The sequence below is a fragment of the Pipra filicauda genome, unplaced genomic scaffold (genome assembly GCF_003945595.2).
Source record: "Pipra filicauda isolate LSUMZ 115617 unplaced genomic scaffold, ASM394559v2 scaffold377_size797966_pilon, whole genome shotgun sequence".
Classification (NCBI taxonomy): Eukaryota; Metazoa; Chordata; class Aves; order Passeriformes; family Pipridae; genus Pipra; species Pipra filicauda.
In genome coordinates this window covers 258,454-283,563 of record NW_024104506.1, presented here as the reverse complement: position 1 = coordinate 283,563, position 25,110 = coordinate 258,454, and the positions used below count along the sequence as shown (strand labels likewise).

Here is a 25,110-nt window from a genome sequence, read left to right as displayed (position 1 = left end):
CAAGAGAGCCCATTCCTCAGCTGGTGTCCCTCTGTGCTCCCTTTCCCAGTGTCCTGGAGCCCTGAGAGCCCCAGGGCCGGGAGGGAGACGCCACCTTTCTGCCCCTGGGGGAAGCGGGGGCAGGACTGGGGGAAGATGTTGCCATTGATGCTCCTGCAGCTCCGGCTTTGCAGGGACGGGCAATGCTGAGAAGCAGCAGGGATTCAGTTCTTTGCCCCATCTCAGGCAGCAGCAACAGGAAATCCAGGAGCTCTGTGAAATGACAGGGAGGGAGAGAGAGTGAAGTCCCCTTGCCTCGACTGGTGACGTCTCTCCTTCCTCCTTTTTTTTTTTTCCTGTCCCTATAAAGAATCTCGGGCTTGCATCAAACTTCCCGGCGAAAGCCAAGCGAACCCAGAGGGGTGTGGGGAGAGGGAGAGAGCAGCACGCCCGGGGGCTCCGGCCATGCCCCAGCCCCGCCGCCCGCCCGGGCCCCGCGCGGTGCCCCCCGGCAGGTAGAGCCCGGTGGGGCCGCGGCAGCTCCCGCTGCTCCTGCCCTTCTGGAGCCGAGAGACCCGTCCCTCCTGCCGACCTCCGCAGCACCTGCACCTCTCTGCATAAATACATCCAAGAAGAGGCTTTGCGGTGCAACCACCTTATCCCAAACTCCAGGCAAAGGACTGCCGGGAGCAGCGGCTCGCTGAGTGGAGGAAACTTTTTGCCAAACTTTTTTCTGGTGCTTTTCCTTCGCTTTTTAACCCCTTGAGTTACTCAGCACCAGCTAGGCGGGTTGGGGAGGCTTCTGAGGCAGAGCAACGCTCCTCAGGCACCCCAGGGATTAGAGAAACAGAAGAAAAGGAGGAATAGGGTTATTGTGGAGAGGGTGGGAAGAAAAAACTAAGAACTCGCACCTCGAGAAGAAAGGAAGGAAAACACACTCTGCAGCCCCAGGATGAAGCAGTGAATGGAAAGAACAATTTAGCTGGAATCAACAAGTGGGAACTTCTGCACGCCTTGTCCTTCCCCTCCCTTCGCGCTGCAGCCCGCGGGCTTTCACAAACTTATTGCTGGAAAAGAAAACTTGTCCCGTACTGCGGACCTCGCCTCGCACGGGATACAGAAGTCACCGGCACTGGCCCCGGCGATGCTGCCCAGGCCGAGCGCCGTCCTGGCCGTCTGTGCCCTTCAGGGGCTGCTCCTGCTGCACGGTAAGAGCGGGCACTGCCCCTCCTCTCACCTGCGGGACGGGGGGCGCGGGGTGCGGACCCGTCCTGGTACCGCCGGTGCGCTCCCTCGGGGTGCCTGAGGAGAGCGCTCCGTGATGCTTTTCGTGCTTTTTTGACGCTTTTTTCGCTCCTGCGGAGCCCCGCCGGCCCGAGCGGCCCGGGGAGGTGTCACCCACCTCGCACCCGCGGTACCCACCAGGCAGGTGCCGCCTTTCTGCCCCCAAACCCGTCCCTGACGCCTCAGGTTTCACATATTTCACACGAAAACTGATCTTTGAAAGTAAAGGTAAAAAAAAAAAAGGACAACTCCTTGAAGGTGTCGCGTGTATGGCTAATGCTTTTTTCCCCTCGAGGTTTGGAAGCTTGGTTAAAAATAGCAAGTTGCGGGTATTTGCCAATTTGTGGCTTTTCCCCCTCTGTGTGGGAGGGTTTCTGGTTGTATTTGATCGTTTGAGGCAGAGCTGAGGTAGAAAAGGCTTGAAAAGGAGGAGCTGTGGTGTGTCTGGGAGCGTCTGGGCTATCCTGCTGTCCTGGGGCTCACGTCAGAGCTGTGGGCACAGACACTGTGGGCAAACCCCGATTCTTTTTGATATTCCCATTCTTATCCTTTGATATTTCAGTTTTCATTCACATGGTGTTTCTCTGCTGCCTTCCCCTTCTCAGCACAGGTGTCAGGTTAGATTCCCCGTTCTCCAAAACTCATTTTCCTTGCAGCAAACGCACTGTCCCCCTGGATTCATTCCTGATTTTTGCTGATATCAGAAAAGCCAAGAGGCAGGTTAATGAGATTTAGAGGAGCTTTTCCATCTGCCGTATGACTTTTCATTATCTCATTAAGCATGAGGATTTCACTGGATTACTGAGCCATTCATTCATGACGCTGCAAATTGTGTAAGGGAGATGGTCTGTTGTTTACTGGGGAATTCCTTCTGACAGAAAGGCTTTTTTATTATTTTGAATAGGAAATGTATTTCACAGCACACGGTTGTTGCTGCTTTAGCATATTATAATCTTTTCATAGTTAAGAGGATAGTTTCTGGAAACACCGGGAAGCATCATTGTCCTTGATTTTCTTGGATTCATTTGGGGATTTAATGTATTCCCTCTGCAGAAGAGAACTGATTGGCGGGCACCAGTCCCAGTGAACTTCATGTCTCCCCTGCAGTACCTTCCCCACAGTTACCTGCAGAATAAATAGCTAAGCCTGTGCTCCAAAGGGCTTGCCCAGCTTTTCCAGGAAAAGCTGAAGCAGCAAACCCGGCAAAGGAGCAAACCTGCAAAGGAGCCCCTCCACCGCAGGGATCCTTATGACCCGCGGTGCCCATGGAACCCCAGGGAAGGTGCCCACATTACACCCCAGGGAAGCCAGTCCTGTACCATGTCAGACACCAGCACCCACACCTTGAGCTGCACCTGGAGCGGTGTCAGAGCTCCCACACCTGGGAGGGTTCCCACACTGTGCTCCACCTGGCTGACATGTGCAGCAGCAGCCAGCTGCATGCTACAGGAATTCCAACGTCCGGATAGGCTGGAGAAGTTGCCCATAGAAGGCTTATCGCCAGATATCCAGCATGGATTTCACAAAGGCATAAATCACCATGGAATTCTGTGGATTACAGATGGATAATAACAAGTTTTTGGGAGATGGGAGGAAACATGGCTTGCCACGAGTGTTCCTGAGGCTGCAGGGTGAAGTGGAGCACAGTGAGGTTTTTACTGAGGAGGTGGGGAACAGGCAGAGATGCTGCCCACATTTCAGGGCTGCTCAGGTCCTTACTCACCAGATTCCTGTCCTAGTAATTCTGGCCCTGATAACCTTGGAATTTGGTCCAGATTCGTTTTCCCATCAGTGCCAGGCACAGAGGAGGCCAAGAGAAGGCAATGCCTGCATCCTGTGACAAAGGAAGGAAGGCACATCCCTAACTGTTCCCGTAGGCAAAGAGTGATGATGGACTTGGAAGCAGCGTAATGGATGTCAGAGCCCTGTCCATCATTAGGGAGAGATAACACATTAACACAGTCTCTGGGTGCCCTAATTAGGCTGGAAGCCAACCTGAGACAGGGCCAGGAAGTCTGAGGATTCTGGATAGCACTGATGCTCTTGAGGTATTAACTCCTCAGCCACCTTTCCCTCAGAGTTCACCTCCAGCAACGAACTCAAGGAAACTCTGCTTGACCTGCCAAGGCCTGGGTCTGTCCTGCAGGCTGGGGGTCAAACCCCGTCTGGGATCTTTGTGGCCAAAGTTAGGCAGAGTTGTGCTGAAGAGGCTGACTGATTCCAATCCAAACAATTCCATCTGCAATGCAGAGAGAAGGAGAATGGTACAACTGCAAGAGCTGCTCAGGACCGACGTATTAACTCCTCAGACACCTTGTCCTCAAAGTTCATCTCCAGCAATGAAACTCTGGCTGTTAAATTTACCCAGCTCAAAGGATGGTCTCCTTTAGAGAACTCCTGACTTATTTGGTGCTTTCAGCAGGGAGAAGAGACCATACAAACACCATCCCAATAACTGCCCACCTTATTATAAAATACAACTTTAAATACATCTTTAAACTTCTAAGACAGTTCTATGAGTATCATTAAATTTCCACTTTCCTTTTTCTTATTACACAGCTCATGTTCAACTCCTCAGAGTACTAGTTAGGGTCTTTCTGCTCAGAACCTTTGATGTAGTAATTATTGCACAGGTGCCAACAGCTGGCCCATGTTTTAGGTATGGAGTGGGATGGTTAATAATCAGCCCTTTGAAAAATAATCTGCAGAGAAATTGTTACATGAGCGACACCTTAAATTGTGCATGAAAAATTTAGTATCTTTTACCCCCTGACAGGATCATCAAAAAGGTTTTCAATATGTGAGCAGTCCAAGTAACTCTTCAAGTATTGGAATAAACTCAGTGGTTTAATACCAGGAAGCATTAAAGACTGAAGAATAAAAATTAGGCCCTGCACAATCCCTTTGAAATTAAAGCATGTTTGAAACTGATTTTTTTTTTTGTTTGTTTAATTGTGCAATGTCTCCTACAAGTAGAATATACTGGATGGGCAATGTAGCTTGTTAACATATATTTCAATTTATTCAGTTATACCACGTATCAGTAGCTGAGTCAGAGGCTTCGGAGCTCGGACTCCTCCTGGTTTTCCAACTGGGATGGTCACTGTGTCCAGCTGGGATGAGTGTGGGCTCAGTGGTGCACAGTGCAAAGTCAGAGGCACTGAGGGGTTGCTTTTGGGTTTCCCTGAGGTAGCTGGTGCTGCCCAGTTGAGAGTGGGGGTATCTGACAGCACAGGCTGCTGATGGGCTTGGGTAAACCAAAACTGTGTCTCTTAATTGCTGTTATTCCTAGACATTTGCTTTACTGTGGGAAAATGTTATAAAAAGCAGAGAAGCCTTTTTTTAAGATGGTGATATATGAGCCTCCTTGCTGAAGCTGCCACATTCAAAACCAACTGGAAATCTCTTTACCCTAATTCATCCATTTAAGGCAAGGAAAAAAATGTGAAGTATTTCTGCATACTCCCTGAACTTCTAAAAAACAGCACCGTACCCAAAAGAATACTGGGAACACCAACCAGATTGTTTGTTGAAGGTTTCTGTTATAAGAACTTTTAATATTTCCTTTGAAAATTGTAAAAAGGATTTATCTGTGCACATTTCCCCCCATTGATCTGCTCCTACTTATAGATCTGAGTAAGAGCAACAGGAGCCACTCAGGTTATCTCTGTCCTTTCACACATTCCCTGAATTGTTCATTTTATGATGAAATATTTGTGCCAAGCAATAGCTCACTCTACTGCAGTTTGAAGTGATACATTGTTGGGCTGAATAGAGAATATTTATGTTGCTGGTAGGTTCATGCACCAGGGCAAAAGGTTTCCAACCACAACAGGAGATTTCTTAGGTACAGTCAGTGGTAGATGATCTGTGCTTTTGGTAAGTTTGGCTTCCAAATTGCCAGCACAGTTTGAAGGAGAGTGAAAACCTGCCCTGTGCCAGATTTATTCAGAGACAAGACACATCTTTTGCTTCCAGAGATATTTGCAAAGTATATGCAGCAAGGGTCACTTGATCATCAGCAAAGGACAGGGTGAACAAAGAAGCTGCTGTCAGTTTACATTGCAAAACAGTTTTGGGGGCAGCAATAGCAACCTGCATTTTTTAAAACTACAGAGGAAATTTCCAGGAGGCAGCGCTTGACTTTCAGAGAGAGTCTGAGAAGGACACCGAAGCACAGCCTTACCAAACTTCACATGCTCAGCTTGATATTTCCTCTGATCAGTCCTGCCTCACCTTTCCTTTTCTCCCTACACCAGCCTGATGTTACTGGAATGGGAATTACCAGTGGAAGTAATTAAAAGATATTTGGAGTATCTAAACAAGAGCTGGGAATGAAATAAATGTGTCCCTAGTGTTTTCTTTCAGAAAGCAGCTCAGATGACTGACAGGACATGAAGGTTCTGAGTGCCAATCAGGACATTCCTGTTCCTTCAGTGCTCTTTGGGAAGAGCATCTAACTGTCCTCAGTCACAGCCCCCAAGAAAAATTGGCCACCCAGATCAGCTGGCATAGAACGTGTGTAATAGTACTGATCTCCTCACCACGTCAGGCACTTCTTTAATTTTCCTTTCTAAGGCCACAGAGAAAATAGGAGGAGCTGCCAAAGCGAACCAGCTGAGGTTGTTATCTGTAAATGGCATTTAACAGAAGTGCCTGCTTGAGGCTTGCCCCAGAGAGCAGGACTGAGCAGCAGAGAGCTGCAATCACCAGGAGCCAGGCAAGGTTAGAGCAAACCACGGTGTGCCCTCAGAGGCTTGTCCATGAGCTGCTGCCTCAGTGGGGAGGAGGAAGGTGCAGAGGAGGGAGGGAGCCTGATCTCATGAGGCTGTGATGAGCAAAACTGATGGCTGCCCACTTTGTGCAAATCCCTCACTGCTGAGTGCTAGACAGGCTTCCAAAAGCTCTGGAAATGTAAGCAATGAATTCATGTACTCAGAGAGCTGAGCTGTGCAGTTGTTAACTTTGGTATTAGCCTGTTACTCACAGTGTAACACAACTATGCATTCTGATGATGGGTAGTACGTCTGTGAACTGCTTTATGATGGAAAGTGAGTAAGTCTGTGGGCATCTTTGTGAGTCACTCCAATACCCTCATCTCCAAGTCCTTGGATTAGTCTCTCTTTACAGCACATACTTTTTGTCCCCACTACATCCTACATCCCTCTTCTGCTCTCCCCCTCCTTTTCTGGATGTCTCCTAAACTCCCCTCAGGGCTCAGGATTCCTTGAATTTTTACATTAGAAGCAGCCAAGAGGAATTTATCAGCCCTTCCACAACAGGGATCTGCACCATCTCTCTTCTCTGTCCCAAAACGAAGTCTGCCTTTACAATGGTCCTGGTGTAGAAGTTTTTGTCAAGCCAAAGTGGGACTGCCTGAGACCTGCAGCTGACTCTCTCATTTTTTTCAAGCAGATGCACAGACTGTTCCTGCTGCACTGAATTTTTACAAGAACTAATTTTTTCAAGTCTTCCAGTATCTAGAAATGTAGAAGGAGTCACAGCTCATGCATGGTGCATGTGTAACCAGTGTGCAGGGCTTTTGTTGTGGCTCTAAGAAGTAGAGCTTTTAGCATTGAGGAGTCCTTGAAATTACTGAGCAACAAGGAAAGAAGCTCATCTAACCCTTTGTTGATGGAAATCTGAACAAGCCAGTTTTCCTTTGTGCCTTGCATGGAATGGCGAAAGCATATGGCCCCCCAGATTTCAAAATTCAGCCAAAAACTAAACTCAGGCCTGGAATGTAAAGGAAATATATGGACCAGCCTTCTATTTTCAGATCTCTTGCCTTTGTCTTCTGCATTTCCACATAGGTTTCCTTAGATCTTCCTGTGTTTTTCTGAACTGTGGGAACATGATTGCCAAGGAAGTGGAGAGGGGAGTTTTCAGCCCTGCTGGGATTGTTCTTGATTTGAGGGTCAAGGAAGCTTGACCTAGTCATTACCTGTTCCATTTTTTACAAAATCCCCATGAATCTAAACCACCTCTGCCAAAATGTTTGCTTCCTTAGAGCCCACAGCTCAGAAATTGCTCACCTTGGATTATTCCTTACAGACACAGTAAGGTCAATTTGCAGGAAAAGCACCAACCACCATGGGGATATTTGCCTATTCCTCTATAGCTGTGAGTAAAATGGGGCTGCTCACAGGGACACTCCACACTAACACACAGAAGCAGCTAATCTGGGAGGCAGTCATCCTGTTTGCTGTGAACCCATAGCTCATTAACTGAAATCAGTGATGAAAACAATCATTTAGGAGTTAAAGCAATTTCCCCCCAGTCCCCAGAGCCTGCAGTGGTGATGTTGAGTGTGGGGCCTCCCAGAATCCCAGTTCTCATCCTCAATTCCCTCCCAGCTACTGAGGAGGGCTCACTTTGGCCCTTTGCAGCAATAGGGATCATACCTGAAAGCTGATCCTGAGCAAAATTTTGGGTTGGGTTGTGCAGGGGTCGTTGTTTCAAACCTTTAATGTGCAGACACCTACTCCAGTGTGTCCTCCAGGAGCTATAAAATGTGATTTCCCCCTCTGTTTCCTCACTCATTCTTCCAGCTGCCTGAAGTGGCTCCCACAGGAGCCATCCCACATGCCCACACAGTAGCATTTGGAAACCCTTGGTGTGGGCAATCCCAATCACAATAGGCTCCATCCGGGAAATGCCTGTTGGAAGAGATTGCCCGGAACCCTTCGGCACAGGAAGGCGCGTGGGATCGTGTTTGAAAGGAGGGAAGTAAAGCCCTGTGGATTATCAGTTGCAAACCTCAAGGTCTCTGTCTTTCCTTGCAGAAAAATAAATCCTCCAGGTGCCGTGTTGTCCAGCACTGGGTACATCCCTCTCTGCTTAGGGAAGAGCTCCCACTCCACCCAGTGCTGTCTCACTCCTCAGTTAATGCTGTCACTGATTTGCAAGGATGAGGGAAAGGACTTGATGAGCTTCCACTGCTTGGAAGCACAGGGACTGCTTTGCTTCTAAACCCATGAGGAACATCAGTAGAAATTATAATGCACCTCACAGGTGTGGGGAGAAATGCTTTTCCCAGATCTCTTTCTGGATGTATACGAGGCAAGGAAGTTGTAGGAGCTCTTGCTGCATGACACAGCAGGATCGAGCTGCACAGTGAGCTTGGCTGGTTAAAAGGATTTTGTACTGCTACAATTAACGGATGATTCAAGTGAATGTAAACAATGATGTCAGCCTGAAAACCTTTTGAACACAATTTAAGCTATTACATGGTGTGAAGCAGAGAGAATCAGGTAACCTTTTGGCCTGCCACATTTTTTCTCTACAAATGGATGATGTCTGGATTATTTTCATTTTGTGTCCGGGTACTGAGGGTAAGCTTTCCCTCTCAGTTCCATGGGTTTAAAGCTCTGCTTGGCTGAAGACAATGGTCTGTCTTTGAATTGTCCATTGTCTGTCCGAGAACATTTATTTTATTGTGGTTGTTTACATACACTGTGGTAGAATCTGAGGGAGAACTGACTGAGAGCTGCTCCCTCACTGCCTGCTTCAGAGAGGCAGCAATTTTACCAATCTTGCTGGAAAATCCTGATTTGTTTCACTGTGAGGAAGCAAAGGAACCTGGAAATTGTGGCCCTGCAGCAACCCCCAGCTGTGTGAGGCATCACACCAACCAAGCCCTGCTGCTGCTCCCGAGTGCTTGGCGGACGCCCTCCCTGCACATTTGTGTTGGCTGCACAGACTCTGCTCTGCTCAGGCTCCTGGAGGCTCTAATGCTTAAAACAACTTTCCTTTAGTCTTGGCAAATCTTCTGTTGTAAGGATGCAGCAACAGCTAAGGCAAGGGAACAGGGTTTGGCCTAATAGGAATTATCAGAGTGATTAATCCCCCAACTCCTGGGTCAGCAGGAAGGGAGCAGACTGTGCCGTGGGGAGGGACTGCCTGGGGCAGAGCCTCCCCCGGCTGGGAGCTCCATGCACTTGGCCCATCTCACTTTGAAAGTGTGCTTCTCACAGCTCATCATCCCACTCAGTGATGACTTTTTCAAGTCTGATGATACCATGGGTCTCTGGGAAAGCAAAGCCAGTGGTTACCATGAAGCCACAAATGACTCTGTTAGCAGTTTTATTACTTAATCCACTGATACATCAACAAGGAGATAAACAGTGTGATGTATTTATAGGTTTGGAATTGCTGCAGGGTTTCTAGGCTGTGCTCCCACTTGGACTGTTTTCTCATGGCTTTCCCAACAAGCCAAATAAACATGAGCTTCGCTCTCCGGGTCAATTTGGGCAATATTACCCTGCTCTAATGACAGAGAAGTGCAGGTCGGAACAGAATTCCCAGTATGGCATGACTCCTGGGGTGGAGGAACTGCCTGGGAAGGTGAATTCAGGAGAACAGGAGGCTGCTGAGCAGGGCGTGTCAAGGGTTCCCCCCATCTGGCTCCAGTTGTACACTACAGTCCCATCAGGAAGTTTTTTCATTATGTATACAAGGCTGATTTATTATTATTATTATTACTTTGGAGACATGAGATTATTCCGATCTAGTCTATTTATTCAGATCTGTGGTATAAATTAGCCACATACTTTGCCTTCTTTATTGTTGTCTGCTCTGTATTTAAAAAGTAATGTTCAAACCTACATGGTGAAATGCAATTATTAATTCAATTTAATAAATCATGAAGTCATGTGCCTTCTTCTGGTGAGTGAAATTGCTCTCTATTGAATTTTGTGCATAACTTTGGTTGCTGTATTGTCATTAGAAAGAAACTAGTAACCTTATTTCCTATCTGGCATGTCAGAGCTGCTACACAATATCATCCAGGGCAGGCATCCACAAACAGGCACCACGACATCCCACAAGCCTGCAAGTGCAGACTAATGCTCCCAAGAGAAAGGTTTTCCTTTTCCCATCCCAAGAATATGTGCACAAATTGTTTTAACATTCTTCACGACAGTATCTTCAGCTTTCTGGAGGGTTTCTGGCAGAAGGACAAAAGAAGAGGAAAGGAGACATTTTTGCCTGGGTATAAATCTCAGTTTTCATTTGCCAAACCTGTCCTGCACTTATGAGAAAATCAGGGCAGTAAAGCTAAAAATTCTGTGCTCAAAGTAAGATTATTGGAAAAGCTAAAGCTGAGCTAGTTTTGATTTCCATGGAGGAGAGTTGGCATAGCCACAGTTCACAGCCATTTGTTCTTCCAATATCACAGTAACACTGTACTTTAAAACATTAATGTAGACTTTGAAATACCACCTGGATTTGTGGTCTGGCATTGCAACTTTGACATCCTGCCCTTCTGCCTCCCTGTGCCTGGGACATCCCTTAGTCTGCCCATTTGACTTAAAAATTTTGGTCACAATATCTTTCTGATTTATGCAATTTTTATATAAAAATCCTGCTTTTGAGATAGTTTACATTAAAAAGATAAGAGGTGTCTTTCAGAAACAGGCTTGGGAAAACAGAAATAATCATTGTAAGGTTGGGTAGAATCTGCTTGGCCAGAACTATGACACAAAGCTGAGGGCATGAATCCCTGGCCAGCATAAATCGGAGCCCTTCTGAACACAGCTAGCTGCTCCAGGGGCTGCACATGCCCAGGGCAGCTCACATCGCCTGGGCAGTGCTGCAGTGCCTTCGGGGGCTGGTTTGCTGCACAGAAAAAGCCACCAAAGATTTTCTCCTTGTGCAGAGAGGATATGGAGGGATGTGCATTCCAACTGTGCTGCCACTGTTCCTCCTCCTCGGGTGGCTGCTGCTGCTTCTTCATGTCACAACTAGTGTGACAATACTTTCTGATTGCTGAGGTGGAGATCACCTTGTTGGTGAACCAATCCTTTTCCTGAACCAAGGGTCAAGCGTAATCTTTAATCTTTAAAGATGTGTATGAGGGAGATGTCAAAGGCTTTGTTCAGTGACTCTGGGATTGCTATTGCAGCTTCTGGACATTTCTGAGAGAGTGCTTAAACTCTTTCAAAGCATTCCTCTTGCATCCTTGGAGTAGCAAAGACAGTTAACATTGACATCATTAACACCATCACCACTGTGGTTTGGGGTAAACACCTCACCTTGATGAATCAGGCAACTAAAGCTTTGCAGAGCTGTTTTTTTGGGCTGCTGATTCTTCAATTCCCAGACTGATCAATATATCTGGTCTTGTCTGGTGTCACCATAAGTCTTCTTTAATTTAGAGCTAAGCCGACCAGACTTAAAAAAAGAGAGGAGAGCCCAGAGCAGCCCAATTCCTTTAGTCATCTTTCCTGTTTTAAATTCTGTCTGCTTATCTCGGTTCTGGTCTTCCCATCTGCTGGTAGTGAAAGCAGAGTAGTGACACTTGGGTGGGGTGGGATGTAAGCAGAGTATCTTGGATGTTGATCTCCTTGCAGGGTATAAGATAAAGGAACTGAGCGGAATTCTCAGGATAAAGGAACTGAGAGGAATTCTCAGCATACATAGGGCAAAGGTCTCCTTCATGCTCCTCAGTTAAATGGTCGAAGTGATGTCCTATAGTGTGTATTGTACTGCCAGCCTTTGAAAGGCTGCCTTTCTGTTTTGATTCTATATTGTTCTAAGTTAAATGGTAGGAAAAGAGAAATTGCTGCCACCACAACATTCTGTTATAGGTCTATTCATTATAGATCCCAAGAGGAAACTGAGAGTTCCCTGGACAATGGGCTGATATACAAACAAGCATACATTAACTTTCTGGGCTTGTATAGTTCATTTTGGCTGCATTTCCTTTACATTCTTAGGAACATGAATTCAGGCATAATTTGGTTTGATGTCTTCCTCTGCCTTGAATTGCTGCCTTGTTAGAGGCAGAGGCCTGACGTGGAAGTGCTTTGGGTAGATGTGATGGTGCATTGAGGGATGTTCCTGGGAGTGAGTGGGAGCTCCAGGAGCAGAGGGGACCAGCCCAGGAGGTAGAGGTGGCTCAGCTGGGTGGGGGCTGTTATCAGGTGCTCCAAATCAAGGCTCTCAGGTGGGCTGGCCATGAGCCATGATGTTTAAGTCACTCCACTTTGCCCCCCCCCCCCCCCCCCCCCCTTTAACAAACACCTCAGGGGAGGTCACTTGGGGCACAGCTGCACTGGCTTTGGCAGCATCGACTCCAGAACAGGGGCTGCAGCAGGGTATGATGGGGAAACACCCAGAATCTCTGCAGGGGGAATGGCTGAGGGAATTCCAGCTGTGTTCCCTGCACTGGTGAGTGTGGGGGCTGCTCAGTCCCTGCAGGAACTGCAGTCTGTGGGTGCCCACTCATGCCTGCCGTGCTCTGGGCACTGTGGCCCTGCACTCCTCTCCACAGCACAGGTCTGTTCTCTGCTGTGGTGCCTCTGCTCTCTGTACATCAGGGGGATCAGCATTTCCCCTCCTCCCTGGAGGGAGGGGGCCATCGATGTTCTGAAGAGGAAAAGCAGCTCAGGAACCACAGTAGATTTGCTTCATCTTTCACTTCCATCACCAGAGGAAAAGCCATTTGAAGCTGCAAGGACAGGGAGGCATTTAAGGTTATAAAGATTAGGACTGGGATGCTGTGATAGGCTTGGCCCGAGCTGTCAGAAGTCACTGGCATTGATATACAGGGCTTGCAGGGCTACATTTTCCCTTGAATTTCTTCTAACGTGGCACCTCCCTCAGCCCCTCGGTCTGCACAGTGAAGTGCCTGTGGCACACTCACACACACGCTGGTGCAGTGTCACTCCAATTGCATCTACATTCCAAGAAGCCTCTTGGTTTTCATTCTGTCTGTGTCTTCTGGCACAGAGACATTTGCGAAGCTAATTTGCAGCCCTGATTTAATGGATTCCCCTGCTGAGTGTCTTTTACAGCTAGAGAATTCCAGATTGAGAGTTTGTTCTCATCTCCCCTGTGCACATCTACGTTGGAGGTACTTCTTGGAGAGCTGGTTAATGAGCCTGGAGTGTGACTGACTGAGGGTTTGTGCTGATGTTCAGAAGGAGTTTCCCTCTCCTTAGAGCAAGGTGGCCCTCACACACCCACAGCCCACTGGCTTTCTTGCTGCTCTCATCCCAGTAGAAATAAGGTGATCATAGGTATCAGGCTGTGCAAAGGAATACTGGATTTATCAAAGCTGGGAAGCCAAAGGAGAAACCCCCATCTCCCAGAGCACACTCATTCTGGAACTTACGCCCTTTAGGGAGGAGCAGAGAGCTGCAGTTGAACATCCTGCAGCAAGGGCTCAAAGACATCCTCGTTTCCTCCTTGCCCCACGGGCTTGGCCCACTGGCCACCCTCAGAGGAGAGGACACTGCCCTCCACACCAGACACTCACTGGGGCCAGCTCCTTCCAGCTTCTGCAGACACCCAGGAGAGCCCTTCCCTGGATGATCCTGGAGCTCAGCATAGACCTTGGAGCCAATTTCCTCGAGCTCTAATTGGTGTTGCAGGTGCCTGTGTGACCTTAAGGAAGATACTTATCTGTCTTCAGTTTCCAGCAGTATAGAACAGCAATTACTTACCAACCCCACAAGGTTAAATCCTTTTTCAGCCAAGTCACAATTCCTCTTAGAAATGCAGACTGATGATTACTATTATTATTGCCGTTTTGGCTTTCTCCTTCCTCAGCCAGGATGTTTTGCTATGACAGCTGCACCTGCCCAAACCTACAGCTCAGGTTTAAGTGTCACTATCCCCCCAAAATATTCTCATTTTTGGGCACACTGTATTGGATCTGCACCCCCAAAGGCCCTCAGAGGGTGGGCATAGCCACGCAGAAAACAAAACACATTTGAATGATACACACAAAGCAACCCATTTCACAGATCTTCTCAAACCTCAGCTACCAAAGCTCTAATGTTTATGTTAGTATTTGTTAGTACTTTGTCTTGAGGAAGGGTGGGAAGAAGGATAAAAAGAGACATTGTTCCTCCTTGGAAAGTGTTTTGTTTTTCCCAAGCAGCAGATCTTTAAGTATTTACTTTAAGCACACATTTCTGTGTCCAGAGGGTACAAAGACATCTCGGTAGGACAGCAGCCAACAGGACAAGAGGAGCCCAGATGGGGTCAGTGTTGTGCCTGGGCACTGTGTAGGGTCAGGATTAGGGTTGGCTGGGTTTATCCATGACATTCATTATGAATTCCTTACCTACCCTGTAGCAAAGTACTTTTGTGAAGCCAACCCAGAAAGGCTCCTGAACTCCCTTCGGCCTCTGCTTCAGTTATACATGACTGATTATTATTTCTCTTTTCACAGGTAGTTAAGCCATCAAAAAAAGACCAAATTATTGAAATTATTGAAGTGCTAGAAAGTGGATCTTTCCATCCAGGCTAAGCTAGAATTACAGTTGCCTAATCTATTACCAAGCACTTTCTCTCACTTAAAACTGAAAAACAAAAATGAGCGTTCACTGGAATATGCTATGCTGGCATTTTAATTAGGATGGAAATATATAGGTAAAACAAAATTCCTGGGTGTTATCAGTTTTCATGCTATTTTTCTATTTGTCAGCTGGGGCAATCCATTTACTGCATGAACTGCAGTGCTGAGGGACGGTATCTTCGTGCTCCAGGGCAACATATTCCCAAGCATGTTGTCTTTGGCATGGCCAGTATTTTATCTGCCAGAGCCAACATTAATGAAAAATTCCTGAAAAATTCCACATTTCAACACAGCGACACTCTGATGGGAATAACAATCTTTTCTGACCTCGTTCAAAAGGAGGTATCAGGCAGGATACAAATAGGGAGGTATTCCTGATCATCCCCCCCCCAGAATTTGGGTACGTTGTGCCGAGCTTGCGGGGTTTGCCTGCCTTTAGGAGTGATCTCAGCACTGTCAGGCTGTGAACTCCCCATAATCCCTGCACCCCAAATCAGCATTTGTCAGAACAGACACACATGTGGTCAGAGCCCCTGGGCTGGTGACACCAAGAACTGCCTTCTCCTTCTGTAGCACAACAGTCTCATCTCTTTGAAACAGAGTTTTGCAGTAACTAATAAAGAAATCCTGTCGGTATAGGAAGGGGTTTCCCCTTCTGGGACGATGCCGGTGACACCATGAGTCCTTTTGACATGGGGTACGATTTGTGATCCTACCATAGATTTACCATAGATCTACCATAGATTTGATCCATGGTAGATTTGTGATCCGTGACAGTGAATATTGGCCAGGATGTTTTGTAATACAAGGGTTCATCTCCTCCTTGCAGCAGACAGACTGCAAAACTGAGAGCAAGTAAATAAAGCTATGAAATAAAAGCCCAAATCCTGAGGAAGGTGGCCTTAAATCACTGTCACTGACTGCAAAGAGATAATGCAAGGAAATGGAAGGGACTAATTCACTTGATTTGCATGAATTGAGTTCTCACAGTCAGGCTTTCCCTCAGGAGTTCAGAACATCATGTGCTTTCGTTGTGAGCAGGGTAGTTCTGGGTTAACTGGCACATGGGCTGTGCCACAGTGAAATCACTCATTTGAGGAAGACAAGAGCTACCCCGAATTTCTCCTTCAGTCTCTTCACTTGAGCCTTGCACAGCCAGACAATCCTTCCTGCTCTGGAAAGGCTTCTTGTCAAGGCAGTCCCTCCAATGTGGGCAGGACAGGCAAGCCAGAGCTGTGGGAATTGTGGAAGATCCCAAAGTAGGAAAGAGAGGCCATTGTCAGGACACCTTTATTCATGTAGTGTAGGTCACTCAGTAAGCAGAGAAATAAGTGAGCTTATCAGCAAGCAAGGAGAAGCCCACATATCCAGCCAGGAAAAGCCCACATATCCAGCCTCTCCAGATGCTGTCCGAGCACGGAAACCTTCCTGCGACCTGCACTTGGTGAACCAGAACAGAGGGCAAAGGAAAATCAAGACTTGCAACTCCCAGGCCTCCAAAGCCAGCATATTCCACACATCCACACTTGACAAAAGGCAGGGCCAGTAGTGTAATTTATTCCCCCTGTAGTCAGAGCCCATGACAGCATCTGCCACCAACTGTCTGTCATGCCCTGGAGACAGGAGGGAGCCTGACAGTGCACAGATAAGAGCAGGTGCTAATTCAATGCTGTGATCCAGCACATGGACGCAGCGTTGTGTAAATTCTCCTGCTGCAACCCCTGGAAAGTCCTCTCTTGCCAAACTCTCCCTCCTTTGGAGATATGTTTACCTGGCAGTGAGAGCGCAGCGCGTTCCTCCTGTGCAGACAACGTCTGTGACGTGCTCATGCTCTGAGCTGCCACCTTTATTTCAACTTTAAAGGGATGCAAAGGGAGGGACAGGTTCTTGCCAATCACAGACTTACCTAAATATTTAACTTGGAAAAAAAACAGTTTAGCTGCTGGATTTAGCCCAAGGTTGGTTCTGATGAGAGACATCAAACACAATATACATGAATCAGGGACAGCACATCTGGCATTGCCTGTGCGCTGTAGGAATATAAATAAAAGAGCCAGTAAACTCCAGCTGGGGAGTTATTTGTACTGCAACAAGGCTGTCAGCTTCCTAATATCACCAGCCAGTGAGAAGAGGGTGCCATGAATCACTGAGGGCTGCTCTGGGGTCTCCCATTGGCATGTGCCCTTCTTTTTGTGTGAGGGGACTCAAGATTGATGGATCATAAACACATTTTTGAAAAGGACTTGCAAGAGTGCTGAAAAGAGTGGCAGGCCAAACCAGGGCAGCACTGCCAATATTTAGAACATTTCTCTGACATGATGATATTTTATTTTTGGAAGTATCTGATACAAATGTTCTTTTCCTGGAAAGAGTCCTTCTCCTGCCTGCTCCCCCCGCCTCCCCCAGAATGCTGGTGCCAGAATTTCTGTTGCAACTTCCTTGCTCCCAGCCATTTCCTGCTATAGATTTCCCTCCCCTCTCTCCTGGAGCTGGTGGTCCAGGTTGCACCCTGCATTGTTCTGTGGGCCTGGGAGGAGGCAAAGGGCAGCACCCCCAGAGCAGAGGAATCTAGAGCTACTCGGGATGGCAGGGGGGATCCCTGAGGGCTCCCAGCTCATCCTGTCACCCTGGGAGGATGTCTCAGGGAGCCACGTGCGCCCCTGATGTTCTGCTTCATAGTGTGAGCAGGACACAAGGTCTGGTGGGAGCAGGGAATGGCCAGAGCTCTGGATCCATGTGCAGGGGGCCACTTCAGTACATGCACATCTCACTCCTTCCCATCCTCTCATCCAAGGCGAGCACTGCCCTCAGGATTCCTGGTGTCCAGTAGTGCCTTTTACTGCATTGCTCTGCAAATGGATAAGTACAACCTGTAGATGGGCAATGAAGACATGGACAGAAGCCTTGGAGCTGAGGGTTCAAAAAACTGCAATGCTCACAGAGTCATTTTGATCACTTTAAAGCAAATCATCACGCAGAGCAGCCATGGAGAGAGGCTTATCACTCTACTTCCCTGATTGGTCCAGGACACCGATTTTAGGTACTTTAAAAACAGTGAAGGTCAAATTTACGGTGGAGGGCAAGGACCAGTGATTCAGTTTTCCTTCTTCTTTGTAGTCACTTTTCACCTTGAAGAACAAAAGGGTCTAAAGTCAGAGAACGTTTATTCTCGAGTCTTGCCAAAGTCTTTTCTTTTTTAATAAACCATCACTAAAATCTGGGCCCATTGCCTTGACAAAAGAAAAGAATATCTTTGTGTACACTTAGGAGACGGGAAAGAGCCTGAGCCAGTCCTAGTCACAGATAAAGGAATTCCGGACATTATTCCTTGTGCTCCTGGGGGTTGTGACATGGGATTTCCTCTCAGAGTGGTAAATAGCACTGCAGTTGTACAGCAGGGTGGGGCCAACCCTAGTTTCTTTAAAACCTGGAGATATGAAAGCTCTGAGCAGAAGGACAGGCTGGGTGCACAAAGAACCCCTGAACAGGCCGAGGGTGCAAATCCACCCCTCCCAGAGCACTGCCCAAAGCTCTGCCCTTCCCATGGGAGGTGCTGCCAGCTGGGCTCTGCTTTGGGAAAGCAGCTCATGGCACAGCAATATATATTTAACTCCTCAGAGCAGCCCAAAATCTCAGGGCTTGTCAGCACCTTACATGTTCCTCCCAGATCTGAGGGAGACAGACGGAACTTGTGGGGACACAGGTTTGTCTTGGGATGACTCTGGATCTTTGCTGCCTTCTCTCAAAGCCAGACGGCATCTCACTGCACACTGTGGGACCCTGGCTGCCCATCCTGGCCTGGAACGGGACCAGAGAGGGTGGCCAGGGCAGGATACCCTCACTGTGAGCTTCAGGAGGAACCTCACCCTGCTTTGGAACAAGAATTAGGCAGCCTAGGTCTTTTGTAACTCAAAGCACCTTTCTATCTTTTGCTGAAACCTGCCCAGGATTGGGGGGAGCAGTTTTTAAGAAAACAGAAGAGTTGAAGCTGCAGATTTTATCCTGTTCACATTTTAAATCGAAAAATATTCAAATTTGTACCTGGATTAATTCTTCTGTTGGGCTTTGCACTAAGGAGTCACCAAAGTGAACTGATTTTGCAGGGCTGGATGAAGGCAGGAGGGGGAAGGAACGTGACTTGCTTGATGAGGGAGACAAGAACATCAAGCTGGTTTTATATTTGGATGTGAATACAAAGCGATTTCCTTTCCTCCCTCTTCCTGTGGCTGTCCTGGAGGGTCAGCAAGGCCTGCAGCTCCTAAACCTCACAGTCATAGCAGGGCTTAATGGGAAGTGCAAAGAAGATTTGCATGTTGCTATTCTCCAAATCCTCAGGATTCAGGTCTTCACTAATAAATGTTCATTTAAGGAATTATCAGTGGAACAGATTAATTCACATATTGCAGAAGTTTGCCAATAGCAGGTTCCTACAGAAGCCCTTTTATTGCCTTCTGTTTTATTGATGGAGATATGGATTACAGTTCTGTAATCCTCCTACCATGTAACAACACACCTGCAGACTTATTTTGCCTTTAAACTACAATGGGGTCTCATGTCAGCCCAGGGAGGCACATGATAAAATTGTAAAATCCCACTTGTAAACTTCATGCAAAGCGGGAATGCCAGAGAGGCTGAACTGCTGCTTCCAGCACAAGACCAGTTTGGATCTGCTGTGAAGGATCTTGTTCCACTGGTGAATAAGACACCCAGGAAAGGAGATCGAAGTCCTGGCTGCACCCAGTCCCCACTGCACCTCACTGGCTAAGAGATCGTGTCAAGAGGGTCAAAGTCCCTACAGGACACATGGAAGACTCTAATCAAGTTCAGAACTGGAGACTTCAAAGGAAAAATGACAAATTTTCCTTCTTTGTCGGCATCTCCTCACCAACGTCCCCCATTTTTCTGAAAACCATGGAAAAGAGAAAGTTCCCCTGTTGACTGTGGCAATAAAATAACATGTCTAAAATTCCTGTTTGGCTGCTCCAAGGAACAACAAGGCTCAATGAATCATACACAGAATTACTCATTTTCAAACGGTAAACAGGTCGTGCTTAGCCCTGGTACCTCAGAGTTGTGCCAGGCTGCCCAGTGCCCATCACTGCTGTGTGTGTCTGGGGGCATTGGGGGAAAATCCAGCAGAAAAACCATTGGAATCAGGCCCCGGGATTGCACCCGAACATTGGCACCTTTGCCACGTGGCTGTGGGGCAGTAACAGCCCTCACACCTCGGGAGAGTGCTGTTATTGTAGGAATTGGGTCATGTTTTCCAAGCCCCATAACACATCACTAATTCAGGCTTCTTTGATATCCTGGTGCAGTCACATCAAACCTCTTCAATGAACTACATTTGCATGGCCAAAAGCCAAACAAACAAAGCTGAAAAATAAACAAGAAGAACCCTTTTAGGAACATCTTTTTTAAAAGCTAAACAGATCTAATACTTGGGTTAGGGACCTGTAGTTTTAAAATAGTTCAGATAAATTAAGAACACTAAAAGTGATCTGCTGTCCTTCCTCCCAGTGGTTGTGTGAGCGCGGGAGAGTTTCTGTTTCCTCATGGGGAAACTGTCCCTTAATTTCAGTGCCATTGCACAGTGACATGATCTCTTTACATGGGCCTGCAAGGTGGAGCCAGCCTGGGCTCAGAGGACTGTTCCCGCTGGACAGATGTTCCCATCAACACAACAGCTCCTGTGAATATAGTTTGCAGGACTAGGGCTTCACTTGCAGCTCTTTTTACTCCCAAACAGCGTTTTTTTCCTCCCAAAGCTGCTTGCATCCTCTGACCTTGCACTAAAGGCCAAATGAAATGCCTCACAATTTTCCTAAATGCTCTCTTTATTCTTATGGCTCCTGCAGGAACCACTGCTATGCAGTTAATGCTGTGCAGTTGTTTCTACCCTAAGACCTTTCAGCCAAGGGTTTACAATTTGGCATCTGAGGTCTCAGCCTGGAAATTCATCTCTGTTTTTGTACTCTCCCCAAGAGTCTGTTTTAAATTGATACAAACATTTCAATAGCTTAGGAGTGCAACAAAAAGCTAGGGCTCCCTTTCCAGCTGGAAGCCAAGCGTGTTTCTTTGCCTTGAAGTATTGCATGTTGTTGGCTGCAGCACTGACTGGTCTCGGCTTGGCCGTGCAGATCCAGGCATCTGTGTAACCTTATGGCACATCCAGGAAAAAATAAACCCCACTTTCACTTGCTTTTCCAGTGATTCTGTTTCTCTGCAGTGGGTGTTGCTTCCTCCTCCTGCCCTGATACACATCGTGCACAAATACCCCACGTTCTCAAGGGGCACTGGGAACCTGCAGGTTTCCTTCAGCATGTGGAGAAATCCCTCAGTACCACAGTCCACATCTGTCAGACCATAATTCATGTGCAGTCCCAAGAGTTTTACTGACTAATCAAGATAAGAGGAAACAGAACTCTGAAAGAAGTAAGGACCCCAGCAAACGCTGGTTCTACCTTGGTAAGCTGTTTGTTTATTCTGCAGTCTCAGTGTCTCAGATCTGGATTTCATTACTGGGATTAGTTCTCTGAAATCTTAGTGCACAAATCAAGGCTGTATGTGTGGATTCGAGATGGAAGGAACCTTATCAATTGCCTAGATTTGCATTATTCTTTCATCTCCCACCTTGGTGCTTTTCTCCTCCTGAATCTAAGTGGTGACATTTTTCTTTCTTGGTGACATCAAGTTTTCATTTTGCTTTCATTCAGTGCTCACTTAACTTTCATGATTCTCTTTTTTTCTTAGTCATTTTCATACAGTTCTGTATTCCAACAGGGCTTTGGATGCTCTGCAAGAGATAGTCAGGAGAGAGCTCCAAAACCAGGAGCTGCTTTCCTCATTTAACTACTTTTAGAGCCCATATTTGTTGATTTTGTTAACTATCCAGCACACCAATTAATTTTATTGTTCAAAGGGCAACTGCACATTCTGTACGTCTATACGAACACCAATAAACTTTTGGGCTGAAGATGTGACATTTTTAGGAAAAGAAAACCACAGTGTGGTTGTTTCTCCTCTGAAATTGATATTAAAAAAAAAAAAAAAAAAAGAAACAGTTTGGGGTTTTATAAAAAACCAATTTTTCAATAGAAAATTACACTGTGGCAAAATTCAGTGTAGAAAGTGGCTGAGTGAGATGCAGTTTTCCAGGAAAGGTTCTCCAGCCAGGACAGTCTTTCCGGTCACAACCCAACGATGCCATGACCTTGTCATTGGGATACATGTGTAGGATGCTGGAGACTCCACGTTCCTTGGTGGAATCAAGCCTCAGGATCTATCTCCCACTACTGGGGGCTGCCCTAAATAACTGACTATTTTTAGATGAGTCTATTTCTGTTGCTGCTTTTCATAATAAGCAAAACCTTTGAAGGATTTGTGTTTTATCCCTATGCACAAGAGGAATTAAAATAAATAAATAGATCTTAAATATTTAGACATGAAGAGAGAAGAATTTCCTGCCCAGCTTTAGCTGAGCAGCGTAGGTGGCTTTAATGGGAACTGGGGCTGCTCCCAGGTACTTGGCAATGTTTGCTTTTCTTGGAAGCAACTGTGGTAAAGCACCTTTAAAAGCAGGATCCCACAAAGCAAAGCTGCTGTTTCCGGGTCACTGTGCAATCCTCTTCCCTGTGCCATAGCTTTTCCAGATGATGAACTGATCTGCTGCGATCTAACCAACATGTTGGAGAGGGGATCACTCCAGCTAAGGGGCTGCAGCAGCAGGGGGGACACAGCCAGCACTAGGACTGGAGTCCTGGAAGTGCTGACCATCTTCAGTCAACCCAAAAGTAAGGATCTGGCAGTCAAAAGCCAGGCTGGCTCTGGGCATCACACCTGGGTTATCACCTCTCTGCTGCCCCTTCTCTGGGCTGCTCCCAGACACCAGCAACTGCTCTTCCCCCAACCCTTGGCAGGTCACCGAGCTGAGCTGGGAACCTGCGGGGACAGGAGAGGGGATTTTTGTCAACAGGCAGCCATGCTATGCAGACTTGATAAATATGTGCAGTGCTAATTCAAAGCAGATTCCTGCTTTGCCACAAGCAGAATTCCTCCAAACCCTGCCATCAAAAACATTATGTCACAGCTGTGGAGAAGCCTCCCAACCAGGGGAGAAGCTAGGGTCATGTCAGGGGAACAGTGTGGTGGAGGCTGGAAGGAAGTGACTGAAGCCCTGTTCCATGGCCTGGTGGAGTTTGTCATTAAGAAGGATTTCACAAGCGATTTGCAGCCAATTCCCGGGGTCCGATTGGTACTTTCCAGCTTAATGCAAACCAGCGAGGAAACCAGCTCCCAGACCTAGTTAGGCCAAAGTACCCAGGGAGGTTGCAGTCCCAGGATAACATCGCCTGGGGCTGTGGAAATATAACTGAAACTGGGATTGGTTTTAAGGAGATCGTTAGGTTTCCTCTCCCCATCTCAGCAAACAGCTTTTATCTTGTCTCCCAAAATAGCAACCTGCTATCCTTCAAAACAGACCTAAAAAAAAAAGGAAAGCCTCCTGAGACAGGCACACGACGCCGACAGAAGTGGAGCACGGAGCTGATCGAAAACAGATTCCAGAGTCAAGTCCAAAGTCAGCTCCAGCCCATTTCTTCTTAACGGGTGAAGTTGAGAAACTGAAAAAACAAAGTAATTACCCACCAAGCAGATTTTACTGACACTGAGCATTTACATGTTTGTGACCCACACAATCCCTGTATTTGATCGAATCCGTCTCTGTTCAGTGTGGTGCATCCATTGAGTCGACCTCAGGAGGCTCTGGTTCGTTTGCTTCTGGATTTATAGCTCAAGGAAAAAGGATAAAACAATTCTAACAGGGGTGGGCTTTTGTTCTGCTTCACCCTGGCCATCCACCTTCTCCATTCTGATTTCAGCTCCATCCCTCTCGTGGCCTTCCCTTGGCCTGCTCCTTCTGCAGGTCAGTGATTCACCACACAGGAGGACACAGATGTTCTTTACAAAGAAGTGTTTCCATGCAAGCTCATATTTTTCTTAGAAAAGAGGGCTGGGGATGAGGAATGAGATGGAGAGGAGGAATTCACCACTGTGCAAAAGGCCTGAGAATAGGTATTGCCCAGTTTCCACCAGAGTTCGTAGGGTGTTGCCTATAGGACACCCTGGCACCCCCGGGGAGAAGCGTTGACTGCAGGATTCACACCATCAAGGAGGAAACCTTGAGTAAGTGGCCTGAGGAAAGAGGTAGTCTCTCTGAGCAGCTACTCCATAAGGCTTTGGTGGTCCCTGGGCAGTCATCCTACTTGATGGCTACAGTAGGATTTATCTGTGGAGTGTCGTCAGAGGTTGTTTTGCAAGCCACCCTCTCATCATTCAGTAGAACTTCATCCAAATTCCTCTCTCAGCTCTTGCATTTCTCAGGAAACAGCCCCAGTCCTGTTTCAGGTCTGGATGGAGGATGCTTTTGAGTCCAAAGCTGAGAACACCCACTCTGAGTCTGGGGTAGCACCAAAGAAGTTTGGAAAGGAGAGAGACCTGCACCCCAAGTCAGGCCCTGGTTGGTCACTCAGCAGATCAGCAGGGCCCCAGCACTGCCCAAATGTGGCAGTTGAAGGTCTCAGGGGTTGTTCCATGTAGGTCATCAGCAAACCTTTTCTGAAGGACATCTCCCAGCACTTTATCTCATCTAATTTTAAATATTCCTAAAGATAGGCCTGGCATCATCATTTCCTCTGGGAGATGAATTGCACTGGCTGATGTAACTCAACCTTGGGAAGATTTTCTTTCCTCTCCCCAGACTCTTACCAGTTTCAACAGAAAAAGCAGATAAATAGCTGTCCTTGGTATCAGATCTCCCATGATTCCAATCTCTCTTGTTGAGCACCGCCATGTAATTTTTAACAATTTTATTATTACAGCATTATACACTGTGCTGTGCATGAAAATTGTATTAAATCTATCCAAAGGGCTCTTGATCTTCAGGATAAACAATGTGGCAAATAACCAGATTAGCAGCAAAAGGGATGTGGGTTTAAACCCTCCTGACCTTTTGCTGGAGAGATGGAAAACTGGCAGGATGCTCATATTGAAGCAGAATTCCCTCTCTAAGCATCCTTGACACCTGAGATATGTGAGTCAAGTTACGAACCTGAGATTCAGTATTTTAACTTTCCCTCCTTTAGGTATGGGCTGCATAATTGACTGAACACCAAAGAACATAGAGAAAGTGGTGCTCTGAAAGAATAAACTCACGCTTTCTGCTGTTTTTCAACAAACAGCCCTATGGCACCAAAACATTTTTGTCTTCAGTGGAGTAGGGACAAGTGTCCTTATTCTTTGGCTTGGAAGCCACTGAACAGGTTTCCTACTGAATAACACACACTGGAGGCACACGTTGATGGGTTTGGGAGGGTGTCAGTCTCATCTGGATGGTTTTCACCAAACCAAACCAACTGAGGGGATGTGTTAGTCTCCCTCTTAAGCCTCACCCAGCTCTACCAGCTCAAATCACTGCTAACAAATTATTTCCATGTACAGAGATCTCCGGGAGGACAGACACGATCCAGAGGGATCCACAC

The 25,110-nt window shown here is 47.0% G+C and overlaps 1 protein-coding gene across 1 annotated transcript in view; it reads left to right on the top strand.

Moving 5' to 3' along the window:
• The first annotated feature begins 463 nt into the window (after window positions 1-463).
• The window catches only part of LOC113997171 (vascular endothelial growth factor receptor kdr-like), a 131,973-nt gene continuing 107,326 nt past the window's right edge, over window positions 464-25,110 (top strand). Inside the window, exon 1 of the mRNA XM_027738810.2 lies at window positions 464-1,187. Within this exon, the coding sequence (XP_027594611.1) occupies window positions 1,124-1,187 (64 nt within the window). The 5' untranslated portion in view covers window positions 464-1,123. The remainder of the gene's footprint in view (window positions 1,188-25,110) is intronic.